The 18,326-nt window shown below is 34.0% G+C and overlaps 2 protein-coding genes across 2 annotated transcripts; both read right to left on the reverse strand.

Annotated features, from left to right (window-relative positions):
• Window positions 1–2,372: 2,372 nt before the first annotated feature.
• LOC132281800 (RING-H2 finger protein ATL2-like) lies at window positions 2,373–2,900 on the reverse strand. Its single transcript, XM_059783467.1, has one exon. It carries the CDS (start codon window positions 2,898–2,900, stop codon window positions 2,373–2,375), a length of 528 nt encoding a protein of 175 aa, XP_059639450.1.
• A 5,699-nt stretch (window positions 2,901–8,599) lies between these two features.
• LOC132281801 (RING-H2 finger protein ATL79-like) lies at window positions 8,600–9,082 on the reverse strand. The gene has a single exon (XM_059783468.1). The coding sequence runs from the start codon at window positions 9,080–9,082 to the stop codon at window positions 8,600–8,602; it is 483 nt and encodes a 160-aa protein (XP_059639451.1).
• Between the last annotated feature and the right edge of the window lie 9,244 nt (window positions 9,083–18,326).

Below are 18,326 nucleotides of genomic sequence, written 5' to 3' on the forward strand. Positions count from 1 at the left end.
TCAATTTTTCACTCAGAATACGTGGTTTTAACATCCGTGTGGAGTACGAAGCAAAATGATGGGTTCTTACTTCTTAGATTATTTTCAACATCAACTTTTGGGTTTTGACCATGTGAAAAACCAAAAAATGTGGAATAGGAGTCATATTTTTGTTTGTTTTTGACACTTAATCTTTAATAAATAATATTTCCCCTTGGCTATGGATTTGTATATGATTTTATAAAAAATATATTTTAGCTTAGCAGACTCCATAATTAAGATTAAACTCATCAGCGATCACGGTGCCAGGAATACCCCGCAATCATACAGCGTGGTACGGACAATCCAATAGAAATAGGCCTCATAACTTAGAACTTCCAACTAAGCAACCTAATAAATTAGAAGTTCCACATAAGCAACCTATTGGCAGAGACGGAAGCGTAATAGTTTCAAAGAAAGGAAAAATTGAATTCATTTAATTGAATTATGTTGAAATTTAAATTCTATAATTATATTACTTTTCATTTTTTTTTTTTTTTCTGTCTATCTATTATTATATATTTTCTTAAAAAAAATTATTTTCACATAATGATTTAGTCACGTAACTCAGGTTATTTTTGTGATACAAATAATTTGTTATGTTTAGGTTTTCAAGTCCTGAGAAATCCATTACATCTCAACCTCCGTATTGAAAGGGTTTCATGAGTTTTCGGGTTATCCCAAATTTTAATAGCCAAATAAATAATATATTAAATATATAACTAAGAATCTTATATTCGTTATTATTTTGTTTTCTTAATCTAAAATTTTATTAGAGCTATTATACCAATCAATTTATGATTGATGATACTATAAGTAATCTAATTTAAATTTATTTAACATAAATATGCGTAATCTTAAAAATATACTAGTAAAAGTTAAAACTTTTCTTGTATTTAGTTCTTTAAATTAGTAAAACTTTGATCCAAATTCCACCCAAAATAAGTTCGGAGTCTAAAGTTAAAACCAAGTTCCATTCCATGGTCTCAAATACCTTACTCACTTCTGTAAAATTTTCATATAGGAATTGGGTTACTCAGGTTCGGCCCACCCAAGTTACACCCTACTAATTCCTCACTTTTCAAAGTTGGAGGGTGAGGGTTCAAGTCCCCATGGAACTAGGAAAAATTGTACAGGGTTGTTCATTAGGAGAAAAACTTCCTTACACATTTAATACTTCGTTATTTGTACTATCAATTAATTGTATCATGTCATATAAGTAAAAATATTTTATTTTAATGGATCCTATCACTGCATGATTTAATAAATTAGTGATATCATGTTTTCATCATTTAACTTTTTCTCATTGATTAGGAACCCAAAGGGCCATTGAACCGGAACAAAAACAACCATTGGCCCAGAACCAAAAAGGCACAAAGCCCAGAACAAAATAAGGCACCCAATGGTTCGATATCTTTGTATTGTCATACATGTTTAATTTTGATTTGGTGTATGTACATTAGTTATTTCTTTGTTCTTCTTTTTTCTTTGGTGTACATTAGTTAGTTAATTATTTAATATATTGAAGTTAATTTTCAAGTCTGATCTCCACTTAGAGTTTACTTTGAAATGCATTAAAAAAATATATAAAAAAAAAATCGAGGCATTTCTCTTTTTTTTATTAGGAAAGAAAGAAAAGAAAAAAGGCATTTTGCTATTGACCTATCATCTTGGTGATTGTCTATAAAGTTTAGTAATTACAGTGGGCAAAGGCCCAAAAACATGGACTAATCAGTAGTCCATTTACTACCATAAAGGCCCAAGGCCCATACCTACCTAATTACAGAGCACTTCGTCCCTTTGATTCAAGTATTTTCCAGGAATTGATGTTGTAATGTTGTGCAGAGTTGAGTTTTGGGATGAGGGTTTGTTCTTGAAGATCCTGGGCTCTTCCCAGATGAAGTATACCGTAGCTGCAAGTAGCTGATGATTTGATTGAAATTTAATGGCTAAAATGGTAGATAGGTACTGCTAATTGTTGCATCTGATCAAATATGGGCTCTCTGGTTTAACCTACCACTTGCAGGCTGAGATGGATAACTAATCTAGCAATTAGGTACAAAATTAACCTCAACTTTGAAATTTAATGCCTAAAATTGTAGATGGGTACACTCTCTTATGCCCATAGCCTTACATGACATCAACCTCAATTAATCGAGTTTGAGAACAATCAATTTCTACAAATATTAACAATTCTACAACACTGGCAAAGCAGGAGTTACTTAAGGACTAATATTCATATACAAATATATATGTGTGTGTGTGTGTGTGTGTGTGTGTGTAATCTACATTATAAAAGGAAAATAATTATATATCCTTAATTTCTTCCTAGAAAGGGTGATAAAAAAATTACATCAACAAAGGTAATTAGAATTTTCGCATAGGGCAGACGTAAGCTCAAAGTTGAGAGGACTCTGCATCCATTGACATATATGATCAAAAGCAGGGAGCAAACTAGAAATGTGACCATCATAAAAATGTCCATTGTTTCTATGGTGGCTTGAGAGAGTATTGACCGGACTTCTACATAGAGGACATGTCGAATGGGCTTGCAACCAGGCACTGATGCAGTGGACGTGGAAGCCGTGGTGGCACTCCGGGAGGATCCGATACTTCTCGCCGCCAGAAACTTGGCTGAGGCACACCACGCATTTGAGTTCCGGGCCGTCTTTGTCCGCCACTCTCTCTCCTTCCACCACCTCTGTAACGGTGGTGTCACGGCAGTAGTGGTGGTGGAACATTGCAACTAAACGTGACCACAAGTCCTTGGCATGTAGATGCAGGAAGGACATAATGGGTGTGGCTGCAAATACAATAATAGCAATGCTCCTTCCATCTATTGAGGCAGCTAATTCTTCATTGAAAACTATTAGTTTCTCCATCTTAACTTATGGTTTCGTGAGAATTCTCTCACTCTATTTATATATAGATTATATTGAGCAATATATGGTGAGCGAAATGGTTTGAATACCAATTCGACTTCAAGCAATGAAAGATCACTCAATAAATGGGCTTTCAACATCCGTCCGTGTGGAATACGTTGTAGCAAATTGATGGGTTTCTAGACCATGGGCGTTTTTAATATTTTCAAAATCAACTTTTGGTTTTGACCATGTGAAAAATAAAATGTGGAACAGGAGTCATTTGGTTTTTTTGGTACTTTGACTTCTTTAATTATTTATTTATTTATTTTTTATTTTTTATTTTTTGCCTTCGTTATGAATTTATATGATTTTATAAAAAAAATTATCTTAGGTAAGCAAACTCCATAATTAAGATTAAACTCTTTGGTGCCACCCACAATCATGTTTAAGGGTGCAAGTTAGGCTGGGTTAATCCTAGCCCAACCCAATTTTTTTTCGGGCTGGGATGGTTACTTCATTAATTTGGTTGAACTTGGGCTGATCCTTTCCATAAAATTATCTAATTCTATTTTTTTTTTATTCTTTATTTCTTTTCATTCTTACCCTTAGTTTTTTATTTTATTTTTTTATTTATTTTTTTCTTCAAAAGAAAAAATTGCATTTTCTTTCTATTACATTTTAACTTCTTGTATTGCTGCAGTTGGTGGGAATTTTTTTTTTTTTTTTTTCACATGCTTAGCATGCCCCCTTAACCAAATTCCTAGCTCCACCCATGTAGATGATATTTAACCTCTCACCAATCATCTTATATATTTCTTGTACTCTCTCGATCACATGCACGCAACGGACACCTTTTCTCTCTTGCTCTCATCGTCGTTGCTCCCCCTTGGTCTCGGTCAGTGGCGGATCCAAGGGGGGGCTTGGGTGGGCTTGAGCCCCCCCTAAATTTTTTTTTTTTTAGTATAGGTATATTTAGCCCAATGTTTTAAAAAAGAAAAACTTAGTAGTAATATTAGCCCCCAATTTTAACCCATCCAAACAAGCCCAATATTTAAGCCACAATTTTAAAACAAAGGCCCAATCAAATTGGCCCAAGCCAGTCTTAAACAATCACTAAGCCAAAGCACAGAGAATTTCTAAATTCCTAATCTTGCACAAATCAAAGAGCTCACTCCTTATCTCCATCTAAAATCTAACCCTATTTCTTCTAAAATTTTCCAACTTTTTAATTTTTCGATCCCCAATTCCCTCTTGTTTAATATTAGCCCCCTATTAACAATTCCTGAATTCGCTGTTGGTCTCGGTTACACACAACCCACCCCTTCCCTCTGTTCGTGCCTATAACAACTTTCTTTGATTTTTCTCCTCTTTTGAGTATAATTTTCTTTAGGTTTCCTGAAATGAAATATTTAGGGTTTGGGAAACTTCTGAAAAGAAAATACATGACGAAATTCTAACTTGGGCAATTGGGGCTGCCCAACTTGCAATGGGACTCGGGTTTTTTATTTTTATTTTTTTAATCTAATTCACTATGAGAAGAAAAGAAGAAGCTAGTTTCTTAATTGCATTCCTTTACTACTTTTTTTCAATGTTTTCTTTACCGCTTTCTTTACTTTGATCTCATTTATAGCATATCTTACGCTTTCGTTCATTTCCTGTTGAGTTTGTCTCATTCGGGCTGTTCGCAACCAACTTTGAATTGGGATCAAACTTGCAAGGTGTAGATCGGTGGCAGAATGTCGCTCATTAAGCCATAGTATTCAACGGTTAGTTGCCAATATCCCTTTTTTTGGCCTCCGCCTTATCCTTTGTTGACATCGAATGTGACGCTCCGAATTTTTACAAACTTTGATAAGTCAATGTGACACGAAAGTTAACCCGATAACGGATTCGGAATGCGGAAGCGAAAACAAAACACAAAGTCTATGGGATATCCCTAAGACACAAACATGGCTTCCCATGAAGTCACGAAACCAAAAGAAAACAAATGCGAAAACAAAACGGTGAAAATAGACCAAGTATGCCCCTAAGGGCAAAATGGTCATTTCACATGCAAACAAAGTCTCAAGAAATGTACTTCATCTCTAAGACACAAACATAGCTTCCCATGAAGCCACGGAACTTAAAAGGAAACAAAAATGCAGAAGCGACGTTTTAAAAACGGACAAGTTTAGCCCTAGGGGTAAAATTGTAATTTTTCGAAATTTATAAGTGCTGCCGAGCACACCATTGGATAGATAACGAAAAATTAACGAAGTTAAACTCAAAAATCACATGATTCGGAGATCGGACGGAGGAGAAAAGCTAAAAACAAAAATGGGCGTCGCCGCGGCCAAGAGGCACCAGGGCCAAGCCCCCGTGCACACCGCTATGCTCGCAGGCATGCTGAGCTGACACCCGGGCACTTTCTGAAAAAAAATTTAAAATTACACAAATGCCCCCCACTGAATAACTTAAAAAGTGAATTTCTCATAAAGCCCAAAATGAAATGTTATTCAAAAGATACATTTAAAAGAACCTTAAATACAAAATTTTATCAAAAGATAATTACGAAAAACACCTCAAGTAAAGAAAATAATTTTCAAGAATCTTTGCATTTATACCCCTATGGGCAAAAGTAAACATCTAGCATACTTTTCTACAAAAGTAAAAATGTGGATCACATGGAAATCAAGTAAAATGAATGCATGCAAGGCCGGAACCAAATCCGAACATGACCCGATAGGTTACGCAAAATGAAAAGATAAGAAAAAGTGACGAAAAAAGAAAACTCGGAAAAAGTTGGGACGAAAAATGATAGGGTCATTACATCGAACGAGACCTTGTTATTGTCCCTCGTCTACATAAAATATAAAACATCAAAAAAAAAAAAAAATAGCTTAGCAACAAAGCCCCTAAGTAAGGCCAGAGAGATAAATGACCTTTGGGAGGATCATTTCTTGTTCTCTGCAGTTGCTTAAGTTAGATAAGGCGCTGTAAAAAGACTATGTGGCCTTGGGGCCATACGGTATCAGGAATCTTGCTTGGTACCAACTGCGACAAGCTTTGTCTAGACTTGTTGCAAAGCACTAAACCAACCATTGTCATAGCACGCCTGCGCTTAAGCCTATGACTGAGCTGACATATCACCCGAGGTCAAAGATAGCTTGCCAACCATGTTATCCCGTCAAATATATTTTGGCACGCTCGGTGGGACTATTTGTCGTTAAGAATTACTTTACATCTTAACTAGCTTGGTCATCGGTGTATGCCCAATGTGACTCGATCACAAACAACATTACTAAGAGCTCTCTTAAACGCACGAGTAATGGCCAATCAAGAATATAACAATCTTTTATATTCCGAGGAACACGGACAAAACATGGCCTAGATAAACAATAACCAATTTCAGTTGGGATATATAGATGACATAGCATCTCAGGTCGAAGGGTACATGTATAATTCTACCAGCCTTAAGGTAACAACCGTTCAAGAGCTAATAGAACGGATACACCGATTCTTTAAGATGTTCATCACTTGCTAATGATCTCAATATTTGTACCTATAGCACTGATAGCCTATCACTTGCTAATGATCTCAATATATAAACCTATAGCATTGCGAATAATTAATAAATGGTCCATGTCCATTTGACACGTGGCAAGCCAATTAAATCCACACCATTGTTGAGATTTCTTTGTAACCTATTAGTACACTCTTGTGAAGTCGTTTTCTCAATCAAAGAATCTAAATTAAATTGGTTCACCTAGTATTTATGGACCTGGACCATTTATTAATTTCTCCTGGTTGATATGGATGTTGAATTGCTACTAATCCTGTAATTGGGTCCAACCTAAATTGCATCATAAAGAGAATAGAAGTGCAACAACTTGGAGAAATTATTACATAGTCCAAACCTAAGTAGCACAATTATTTTAAACGAGTATCGCTCTTATGTTTCGGGCACACTCTTGCTCTCACGCTCTGCACACACTTTCACTCTCACTCAGTGTTACTTAGATTTTGCTCCCGCTCTCGTAATTACTCTCGCTTTCGCTCCCGTTATGTGTGACTTAGGTCCAAATAATCTGGTTCTTAGGTCTGGACACAATCTGATTCTGGTCACCAAAAATAAATAAATAATAATAATAATAATACTTTACTTGCATTTTAAATTATAATTTGCCAAGACTGTGTAGTCCAGGACTACATAGTGACTACTAAATAATTTTTTTAAAAGGGTTGAACATGGGTATATCCTGATATCCTGCTAATAATCACCCAAAATTTAATATACACATGTATATACATGGTTTGGGTTGAGGAATGCTATTGGACAGTTGCTTCAAAGTCGCTCGTCTCATTGGCTACTTTAAGTCTCATTAATTATTCTTTCTCTATTCTCAAGGAACGTGAAAAATATAACATATTCTAAAACAAAATTACCCTTTAAATCTTTTTTCATTACCTTTCTTGTATCTCCTCCCTCAATCCATATACGTGTAGTATATATATATTTTTTACTGCCTTTATTTCTTTCTTTTTTATTTCAATTGTCGCGACTAGTTATTTTTTTCCTTTCCATTTTTTTTTAATATATATAAACTGAAAAAAAAAAGTAAATAAAGAAAAAAAAAGAAAGGCAAAAAAGAACTAGTAGCCACAATTGAAATAAAAAAGAAAGAAATAAAGGCAAATATATATATATATATATATATATATATATATATATTACACGTATATGGATTGAGAGAGGAGATACAAGAAAAGTAATGAAAAATGATTTAAAATACAGTTTTGTCTTAAAATGGTAATTTTGTTTTAAAATAGGATATATTTTTCACGTTTTGATAATAAAAAAAAGAGTACTTAATAAGACTTAAAATAACCAATAAGAAGAGCAACTGTAAAAGGACAAGCATTCCTCTCTTGGATTAACCCAAGCTAATCTTAACATGCCCAATGATTAGTTTACCCAACTCAAGTAACATATATTTTGCGAAATAAAAGTGTTATCTACCTTAATTGTTTTCTATTCCAATTCAACCAATCCAAAATTGGCCTGCCTTGTAATGCATATCCAATGACATGGACTGAGCTCTCAGTCTGACATTCTGGGGCAGGAACGTGGAAAACTAGATTTGGGCTAATTTCATAATACTTTTTTTTTCATTTTTTTTTCATTTTTTAGTTTAGGTAAATATGATACATAAAATTTCTAAAATATTGCATCATTAAATTCCCTAACCCCATAGTTCATATCTCTTCCAACCACAAACATTGCTACGTGGGCTGTGCAACCAAAATCATACATTTTTGACCACACTCATTCATCATTACCAATAAAGGTGGGGAAAAAAAAATTGTACTAATAAATAAAATAATTAAGCCCCTATATATATTGTTTCTATTACACACACACACACACACACACACACACGTATAGACTAATTTAGACTTTTAGTTGTTGTTGATGAGCTTGGGTACATCAGTACATGGAAACTAATATAGCACGCCAAACAAATAGAGTTTTAAAAAATTATTGAAATAAATTAAATTTCATATATGGAATTATTTTATGAGGAATTTGACAACAATCATTTTTACATAATAATAAAACAATTATGCACTTCTCGTTAACAAAGACAACACGACATAAAATCTAATATTCATAGAAAACATTATAAAAAGAAATAATTATCCTTAATTTCTTCCTAGAACCGTGATAAAAAATTACGTCAACAAATATAATTAGAATTTTCACACAGTGCGGACACAAGCTCAGAGTTGAGAGGATTTTCCATCCATTGACGTATATGATCAAAAGCAGAGAGCAAACAAGAAACAAGACCATCATAAAATTGCTCATTGTTCTTCTGGTGGCTTGAGAGAGTGTTGACCGGACTTCTACACAAAGGACATGTGGAACGGACTTGCAACCAGGCATCAATACAGTGGACATGGAAGCCGTGGTGGCACTCCGGGAGGATCCGGTACTTCTCGCCGCCAGATACTTGGCTGAGGCACACCACGCATTCGACTTCCGAGCTGTCGTCGTCCATCTCTCTCTCTCCTTCCACCACCTCTGTCACGTTGGCGTCCCGGTGGTACTTGTGGTCGAACATTGTAACTAAAAGTGACGACAAGTCCTTGGCATGTAGATGAAGCAAGGACATAATGGGTATGGCTGCAAATACAATAATAGCCAATGCTCCTTCCATTTATTGCGGCAGTTTCTTCATTGAAATCTACTAGTTTCTCCATCCTAATATGATTTTGATCTTAAGAATGATCTCTCTATATATATATAGATATATTGAGCAATATATAGTCAGCGAAATGGTTTGAATATCAATTCGACTTCAAGCTATTAAAGATGTACGGAAGTCAATTTTTCACTCAGAATATGTGCTTTGAACATCCGTGTGGAGTACGCAGCAAAATGATGGGTTCTTGCTTCTTAGATTATTTTCAACATCAACTTTTGGGTTTTGACCATGTGAAAAACAAAAAATGTGGAATAGGAGTCATATTTTTGTTTTTGACACTTTATCTTTACTAAATAATATTTTCCCCTGGATTTCAGGATTTGTATATGATTTTATAAAAAATATATTTTTGCTTAGCAGACTCCGTAATTAAGATTAAACTCATCGGAGTTCAAGGTGCCAGGAATACCCCGCAATCATGACAGCGTGGTATGGACAATCCAATAGAAATAGGCCTCATAATTTAGTACTTCCACCTAAGCAACCTAATAAATTAGAAGTTCCACATAAGCAACCTATTAGCAGAGACGTAAGTGTAATACTTTCAAACAAAGAAAAAATTGAATTCATTTAATTGAATTATGTTGAAATTAAACTCTATAATGATATTACTTTTCAATTTTTTGTCTGTCTATCTATCTTATATATATTTTTTTAAAGAAAATTGCTTTCACACTACACAAGTTATTTTTGTGATACAAATAATTTGTAATTTTTAGAAATTCACGTCTTTTTAACACTTGACAACTCACCAGGGTGAGACTGGGCAGGTTGGGTGGGCTAAGGGGTTAGCCCACACCAAATTCAAAATTCTAACACTCTAACTCGCGCAAAGCCCAAGTTCCGAGAAATTCATGATATCTCAATCTTCGTATTGAACGGATTGCATTAGTTTTGGGGTTATCGAGTTATTCCAAATTTTAATAGCCAAAGAAATAATATGTTAAATATATAACTAAAAATCTGAAATTCCTTATTATTTTGTTTCCTTCAGCTAAAATTTTATTATTTTAAAGTAAGCCTGTCAGAGTTATTATTCCAATCAATTTATGAGTTATGATACTATAAATAATCTAATTTAACTTTAGGACTTAAATCATAAAAAGGTAATTTACACAAACCTCCCCTATGGTTTGCCATAATTACAGGCGGCACCTTTCCTGTTCTGAAAATTACGCGGACCTCCCCTACTTTTGAAAATATCCTACACGGACCTCCCTTCTGTTAGAGTCAACGGCAATCAACGACGAAAAATTATGACATCAGCTACTATTTTTCATGAAATGCCGAAAATACCCTTGTCCCTACCAGTCAACGACGAAAAATGATGACATCTGCTAGCAGCATGATATATATATACAGATCTGTAATGATCTATCCCTTTCAAAATATGATTTGATTTGGTTTATAAAGATTATGAAGTGATTATGGGGAGTTAAGGAAGAGATCAAAAGAAACAGAATCTAACCATAGCTCTGCATCCTAATCCGGAATCACCGACTCGTTACTTCGACGCCATCTTAAATGGGATAGAGGTCTTATTGATAATATATTTGAGATTGATCGATTAAATTAGCGTTGCTATTCATCGAATCTGTCAATCCCGAACCATTTTGCATCTTACCTAAATAGTATTAATGGAGAAGTGAGTGTGAAATCAGGGCTATAGGGTTTAGGACTTTTTTTTTTTTTTTTATAACTATTAAACGGCCATTTTTGTCTATCTGTCCGAGTCTGGGCTATCCTATTCTCTCTCACACACACATGTATACACACACAGTCGTCGCATACACACATATACACACAGTAAAAAGCAAACTGTGTTTTGGGTCTGAGAGATGAAGATGAGTGAAGTTGAGCAACGTCAAGAGTTGGAAGATGATGTTGATCATGATGAAGAGATGGTTGAGAAGGAATGGGCAGTATTAGAGAAGACACTCAAATCTAGGGAAGATAGTGCGAATCTCGACACCACTTCCTCCATGGTTTCTCTCTCTACTCTCTCTCTCTCTCTCTTTCTCTTTCTCTCTCTCTATATATATATATATGAATTTTTTTAATTAATGCTAGATCTAGATTGTTATTGGCAGGGTAGATTGAAGAAGCCGAAGGTGATGAAGGATTATACTTTTGAATCTTTAATAGTCAAGAGGAGAAAGGCTTCGGGTTCCAAATTAAAGCAGGTGAGGGTTGATTTCTTTGCCATCATTGTTAATTTTTCTTCTAAAACTTTATGACTCTGTTTTTTTCTTCTTAATTCTTGAATTTGTTGTTTCTTGCTAATATCTTACTTCGATTGATGCTCACCGAGCTGCTACTGATCCTGTATACCTATCTAAATATCATTTTGTATACTCACCATTTTGTGTAATCTAAGGAGGACACAAAGATGGTGAAGAAAGTTAGAGAGAGAAAGAGGAGAGAGAAGGATTTGGCAGCAGCTGGAGTTGAGCCCATCTAGGGATTTAAATTCTATTCAAACCATCACCGGCTTTTTGAAAGGAATTGAAAGGGGTTTTTTGGTGGCTTCTAAAGATGGATTTTTTGAGAGAGATAGACACAGACTTTTAGAGAGACAGAGTGGGTGTGTGCCGTGTTGTTCTGGAAAGAGATCAAAATTAAATCATAAATAATACTGCAAGAATTGTATGAATATGTTGTGGGTGTTGTTTGAATTTGACCCATTTTTCCTCTTGAATAGTAAAATTGCAATTGAAAAGCTTTGATTGATTATTCAATGTTCTTCAACAACCTCATGTTTTCCTAATCATTAATAAAATTATTCTCTTTTGTTAATTGTAGTTATATATATATATATATATATATATATATATATATATATATGGGTATATTATGTAAAGTTAGAAAGTGAGGAGAAAGAGAGCGTGAGGTGGAGGAAGATATTGCCGAAACGATTCGCCGGTGGGTGGAGGTTGGCGGCGGCTGACTGATATATAATAATCCCGTTGGTGATTGATTTTTAATCATAAAAACAAACCTCATCAAAGTGTGGCCCAATCTTGCCAACAAACCTCATCAAAGACCCATTTGAGAACAAACTGAACAACAATGGCAATTTTTGATGGATTCATCTGTGACATATGAGAGAGGATTTGGGTACGTTAGAGAGAGAAAGTGTTAACGAGAAAAAGTAAATCCTTGAATGAATGGAGAAGATGACAAGCTGATGTCATGCCTACACAATAACTTAGAAGGGTAGTTTAGTAATTTTATATGCCAAGGAGAGGGTATTTCAGTAATTTTGACAGTTCCGTTAGTGTATTTAACGGTCCGTCACACATAAGGGAGGTCCGTGTAGGATATTTTCAAAAGTAAGAGAGGTCCGCGTAATTTCCGGAACAGAAAGGGTGCTGCCTGTAATTATGGCAAACCACAGGGGAGGTCTGTGTAAATTATTCATTATAAAACTCTCAATATTTTCATTTTTTGATCATAAAACCTCAACTTGGTTGTAAAAACCTAGTATTACAATGTTATTACTTTGCCCCAATTCTATCAATGAACCGTTAAGAACTTGCTAAATGACCAAATTACTAATATAATATATTAAAAAATAAAATGGCTAAAATTATAAAACTTCCACTACTTTCAATTTTTTATCATAAACCCCCAATCTGTTTCTAAAAACCTTAACGCTATTAATAAAAGCCGTTGTTTACTCATATATCCATTGAAAATGATTGAATTTTAATGTTTGAGTTAAAATTTTAAATAATTTATGACTGAAGGCATTAAAAGAATATTTTTCAAAAATTTACCGTCAAATTATGCATTTCCTTTTTAAACACAGATGAAGCTTTTCATTTTATCTATTTTTTAGAAATACAATAAATCTAACATTGGAAATCTTCTTCCAATTGAGTTTTGAATCAATCGTTTTTTTCTTTATACCATTTTTCAAAATAAGAATTAAACTTTTGTAATTAGAATTTTATTCAAAATTTAGTGGTTATCCAAAATCTATTAGTTTGCCATTTAAACATATTCGAAAAAAATTATTAGTTATCCTAATTGTTGTCAATTTTTATATTTAAATTGTGTAGTAATTAGTCAATTTTTAAGTGTGAAAATAATTCAATTTTTCAAAAATATAAAATAAATAATGATATTTTAATGACTTATTTAGTTTTTTGTTTACCAAATTATGAATTCTACAAAATATTTTTTTTATTTAACTTGAACTAAATTATAATATTTTCCAGAGGGTAATTTTGTAATTTGTAAACTATCAAAATTTCCTTTTTTAAATAAAGTTGTATATCATAAGTGTTAATTTAGTCATTTAACAAGCCCTTAACGGTTTATTGACAGAATTGGGGCAATATGATAATTTTGTAATAGTGATGGGCTTTTTAGAAACAGGTTGGGGTTTATGATAAAAAATTGAAAGTATTGGGGCTTTTATGGTTGGCCTATATTCTTGCAGGTAAGGCTGCAAATGAGCCGAGCTGAGCTTTGGGTTGTTCGGGCTCGGCTCATCATCTTTGAAGGGGTGCTCAGGCTTGGCTCTGGCGAGCTTGGTTACGCAGGGCTCGGGCTCGAGCTCGGGCTCGGTTGAGTTTCATGAAGCTCGGGCTCGGCTCGGGTTGGGCTCGTTCATATACACCCTCCAAATTTGCTTCCCTAACTGTGTCTTCTATGCATAAACAAGATGTATCAAATTCAAATTCAAAAAAAAAAAAAAAAAAGATGTGTCAGAGATTCGAAGAACATATTTCTACATTTGCAACTAGAGAATTTTTCATATAAGGCAGCCAAAAACCAAGAACCAGTGCATCTACCATATTTATTTATTTATTTATTTTTTTTCTACGAAAATTTCAATATACTCAAGTAGTAGAATGAATTCCATATTCAAGAAAATAACTAATCTCTTACATGAGATCGCATCTAAATCTCTAAGAAAGAAACGAAATACAAAAAAAATATAAATAAATAAATAAAGATCAAATTTTCAAGATAAAAATCAAATATTACCAGGTTTCCATACTGTAGTTCCATCTTAAGATCCGTTTGAGAGATAGCTATATAGATTGTGGAGTGATGTCAGAAGAATTTAGGTTGTTATTAACTGTTGATCCGAGAGAGAGAGAGAAAGAGTTGGCCTGTAAATGCATTGCGTCTTGTGTAGAGTATTGTCGGCAGATTATGTGGCTGTAGTGTTTTTGAGTTGGCCTATAAATGCGTTACGTCTTGTGTAGAGTATTGTCGGCAGATTATGTGGCTGTAGTGTTTTTAGGGTTTAATTCTGATCTTTGAACTCAACGGTTGAGATGGTGAGATGTGGATGAAAGGATTTAAGTTGGGCCTGATTAATGAACGGATTTAAATTGGGCTGATTAATGAAAAGATGTGAGTTAGGCCTAATTAATATGCACACATGCGCGCGCACACACACACACATATATATATAACGAGCCTAGTTCACGAGCCTTATCGAGCCCATGTTCATGAGCCTATGCGAGCCGAGCCCAAGTTGTTCGAGCTCGGCTCGTTTACTAAAAAAGCTTATAAATTGGGCTCGAGCTCTGCTAGTTTATTTAACGGACGAGCCTGAGCCCGAGCCGAGCCCTTAACTAGCCGAGCCCGAGCTGTTCATAAATAGCTCGGTTCATTTGCAGCCCTACTTACAGTGGTAGTTTGTCACTAAAATTTGATTGTCAATCCATGTGAAGACCACATGCTTGGTTAACGTCACAAACTAACAGAATTGGGGCAAAATGATAACTTTGTAATATTATTAGGGTTTTTACAAAAAAGTTGGAATTTTATGATAAAAAAATGATAGCATTGAGGATTTTATGATTTAAGCCCTTAACTTTATTTAACATAAATATGTGTAATCTTAAAAATATACTATTAAAAGTTAAAACTATTTTTATATTTCGGGTTCTTTGAATTGGTAAAACTTTAATCCAAATCCCACCCAAAATATGTTCGGAGTCTAAAGTTTAAACCTAGTTCCATTCCATGGTCTTGAATATCTTGCTCACTTTTGTAAAATTTTCAGGTAGGAATTAGGTTACGAGGGTTCCAACGGAAGGCACAGACTCCTAGAACGTCCCGCGCCCTCTTTACTAATAAAGGAAAGAAAGCCTCAACCAGAACCACATTCCTTTTGCGTGCGGATGTAGCTAAGTGCCTAATTCTATTGGTCATAGTTTCCTGCTGGTGTGGCTGGTGCAAGTCCCCATGGAACCAAAAGTGGGGTGTGTATGTTAAATAATGTATATAAATTGGAAAAACTGTACGGGGTTCATTAGGAGAAAAACTTCCTTATACATTTAATACTTCGTTATCTGTGCCATCAACCAATTGTACCATGTCACATAAATAAAATGCTTTATTTTAAGGATAATGCTTAGCTACTCACCGGTAAATAGTTTAATCCTACTCACCCCTTATGTGTTCCAATAAAAAAATAACACATCAGTTTTAATAATAAAAGAATAAAAAATGAGAAGAAAGTCGGATCGACCCGTTTTAAATGGGTAAAAACCCTTTTATTTTCTTTCTCTCTTTCATCGATTCCCAAACCCACGCCCTCCTCTCTCCACTGTTGTTCTTCTTCTTCACCCTTTTCTCTTTTTCATCGCAGTTCGAGTGGAAATACCAAATAGCCTCCAGCCATATGTGATTCAATCGGATCGATCTTCTATCTCTTGCTTTACTGGGCTGTTTACTATATTAAATAGGAATTCCGGGAAACAAGCTATTGATAATCATAAATGATGTACAGGGGTATGAATTCAATAAACTATATTTGGAATCTTAACAATTGTTGTCCTGTCTTTATAAAAGCCAGCAAGGGAAGAAGAGTTCGTTCAAGCTTCATCTTCCTAACCTTGAACAGATAGTACGGGATCTTGTGATTGCGAGTCTGTTTTTAGTTAACTGCTGGGCTGGATTGACTAAATAAATAAATGGAAATTCAAATCAATCTTCCGAGAACGAGTAGGAAGGGTGAAGAAGAACAACAACAATGGAGAGAGGAGGGCATTGGTTTAGGAATCGATGAAAGAGAGAGAGAAAAGAGAAAGAGTTTTTACCCAATTAAAATGAGTGGATCCGACTTTTTTCTCCTTTTTTATTATTTTGTTATTAAAACTGATGTGTTAATTTTTTATAAGAACACATAAAGGGTGAGTAGGGTAAAGCTACTCACCGGTGAGTAGCCAAGTATTATCCTTATTTTAATGGGTCCTATCACTACATAATAGTATTTAATAAGTTAGTGATACCATGTCATCATTACAATTGACTCATTTAAATTTTTCTCATTCATTAGGAACCCAAAGGCCATTGAACCAGAACAAAAACAACCATTGGCCCAAAACCAAAAAAGCACAAAGCCCAGAACAAAATAAGGCACCCAATGGTTCGTTATCTTTGCATTGTTATACATGTTTAATTTTGATTTGGTATATATACATTAGTTATTTCTTTCTTCTTCTTTTTTTCTTTGGTGTACATTAGTTAGTTAATTATTTAATATATTGGAGTTACTTTTCAATTCTGATCTCCACTTAGAGTTTACTTTGAAATGCATTAAAAAAAAAAAAATGAGGCATTTCTCTTTTTTCATTAAGCTTTGTTTAGTTAGGCGGAAATAGCTATAAAAGAAAAGAAAGAGAAAATTTTATAACTTTTTTAAAGTTTGGATAGATAGAAAAAGAATTGTAATGGAAAATTTAGTTTTCCGCGTGGAGTATTTACCCCCAAAAATTTCCCCTCAAAAACCACGTGAAAATTTTTTTTCGCGTGAAAGAATTGCCTATTTATTTACAGTTCCTATTTTACCCAGCAATTTAATCGTTGCAAAGTTCTCTCCAAAGGTAAGTTCTCTCTCAACATTTCTCTAACAACGCAAATTATACAGATAGAATATATATATATATATAATTATCTGTTCTATATTGCAATTTTAACCACGTACTCATAATCCCAAATCATACTAAAATTAGAATTTTTTATAATTAGGGATGCTAGGGATTTTAACGATTTTTTTGGTTCCAAATATATACCCAGTATCCAATATCTATATATATACATATAGATATTGGATATTGGATATATATAAATACTGGGTATATATACCCAGTATCCAAATCATACTAAAATCAGAAGTTTTTATAATTAGGAATGCTATTTTAACGATTTCTTTCGTTCTAAATATATATCCAGTATCCAATATATATATATATGAATGCATTTGAGTTCTTGAATGCTGATCCTATCAAAGCAAGAGCCTTCCCAAGTAGTTCTTCTACTATTTAAATTGTGATGGAAAAACTTTGTTGCGTGAATGTTTTATTGAAAGACCATATTGAACTTTTGATTTGGTATATTAATGTAAGTCAATTCTATATGGATATATATATATATATATATATATAATCTTTTTTCACTTTCATACTATCCAAACTAGCAAACTAATATTTTTCTACAATTTTCTTGAATAAATTTTCATGCTAATCAAATGCATACTAGAAAATCACTTTTCTTTTCATTCACTTCACTTTTCTTTCACTTTCTATTTCTTTTATTTTTTAATTTATTTCCATCTAACCAAATGGAGCCTTAGGGAAAAAAGAAAAGAAAAAATGCATTTTGCTATTGACCTATCATCTTGGTGATTGTCTATAAAGTTTAGTAATTACAGTGGGCAAAGGGCCAAAAACATGGACTAATCAGTAGTCCATTTACTACATGGTTACCAAAGACCCAAGGCCCATACCTAGCTTACAACTAATTACATAGCACTTCGTGCTCTTGGTCCCTTTGATTGAAGTTTTCCTGGAATTGATGTTGTAATCTTGTGCAGAGTTGAGTTTTGGGATGAGGGTTTGTTCTTGTAGATCCTGGGCTCTTCCCAGATGAAGTATACCGTAGCTGCAAGGGCCGTATATCAAAATTGGATTATAATTACTTTGGAGATGTGATAATATTTGACACTATGTATTGGACAAACAAGTACAATATGATTTTCGCTCCATTTGTGGGAATCAATCATCACAAGAAAATTAATTTTTTTGCTTGTGTATTCTTTTTACATGAAATAACGGAACCATTCATTTGGTTGTTACAGACATTCTTGAAAGCAAAAGGCCATATTTACTCATCAGTGCCAAGAAATGGCGAATGCCATTAAGAACATAATTATCCTTAATTTCTT

Source organism: Cornus florida, unplaced genomic scaffold (assembly GCF_030987335.1).
Source record: "Cornus florida cultivar Cherokee Brave unplaced genomic scaffold, ASM3098733v1 CherokeeBrave_3.0.0_Hap2_Chr11, whole genome shotgun sequence".
In the NCBI taxonomy this organism is placed as follows: domain Eukaryota; kingdom Viridiplantae; phylum Streptophyta; class Magnoliopsida; order Cornales; family Cornaceae; genus Cornus; species Cornus florida.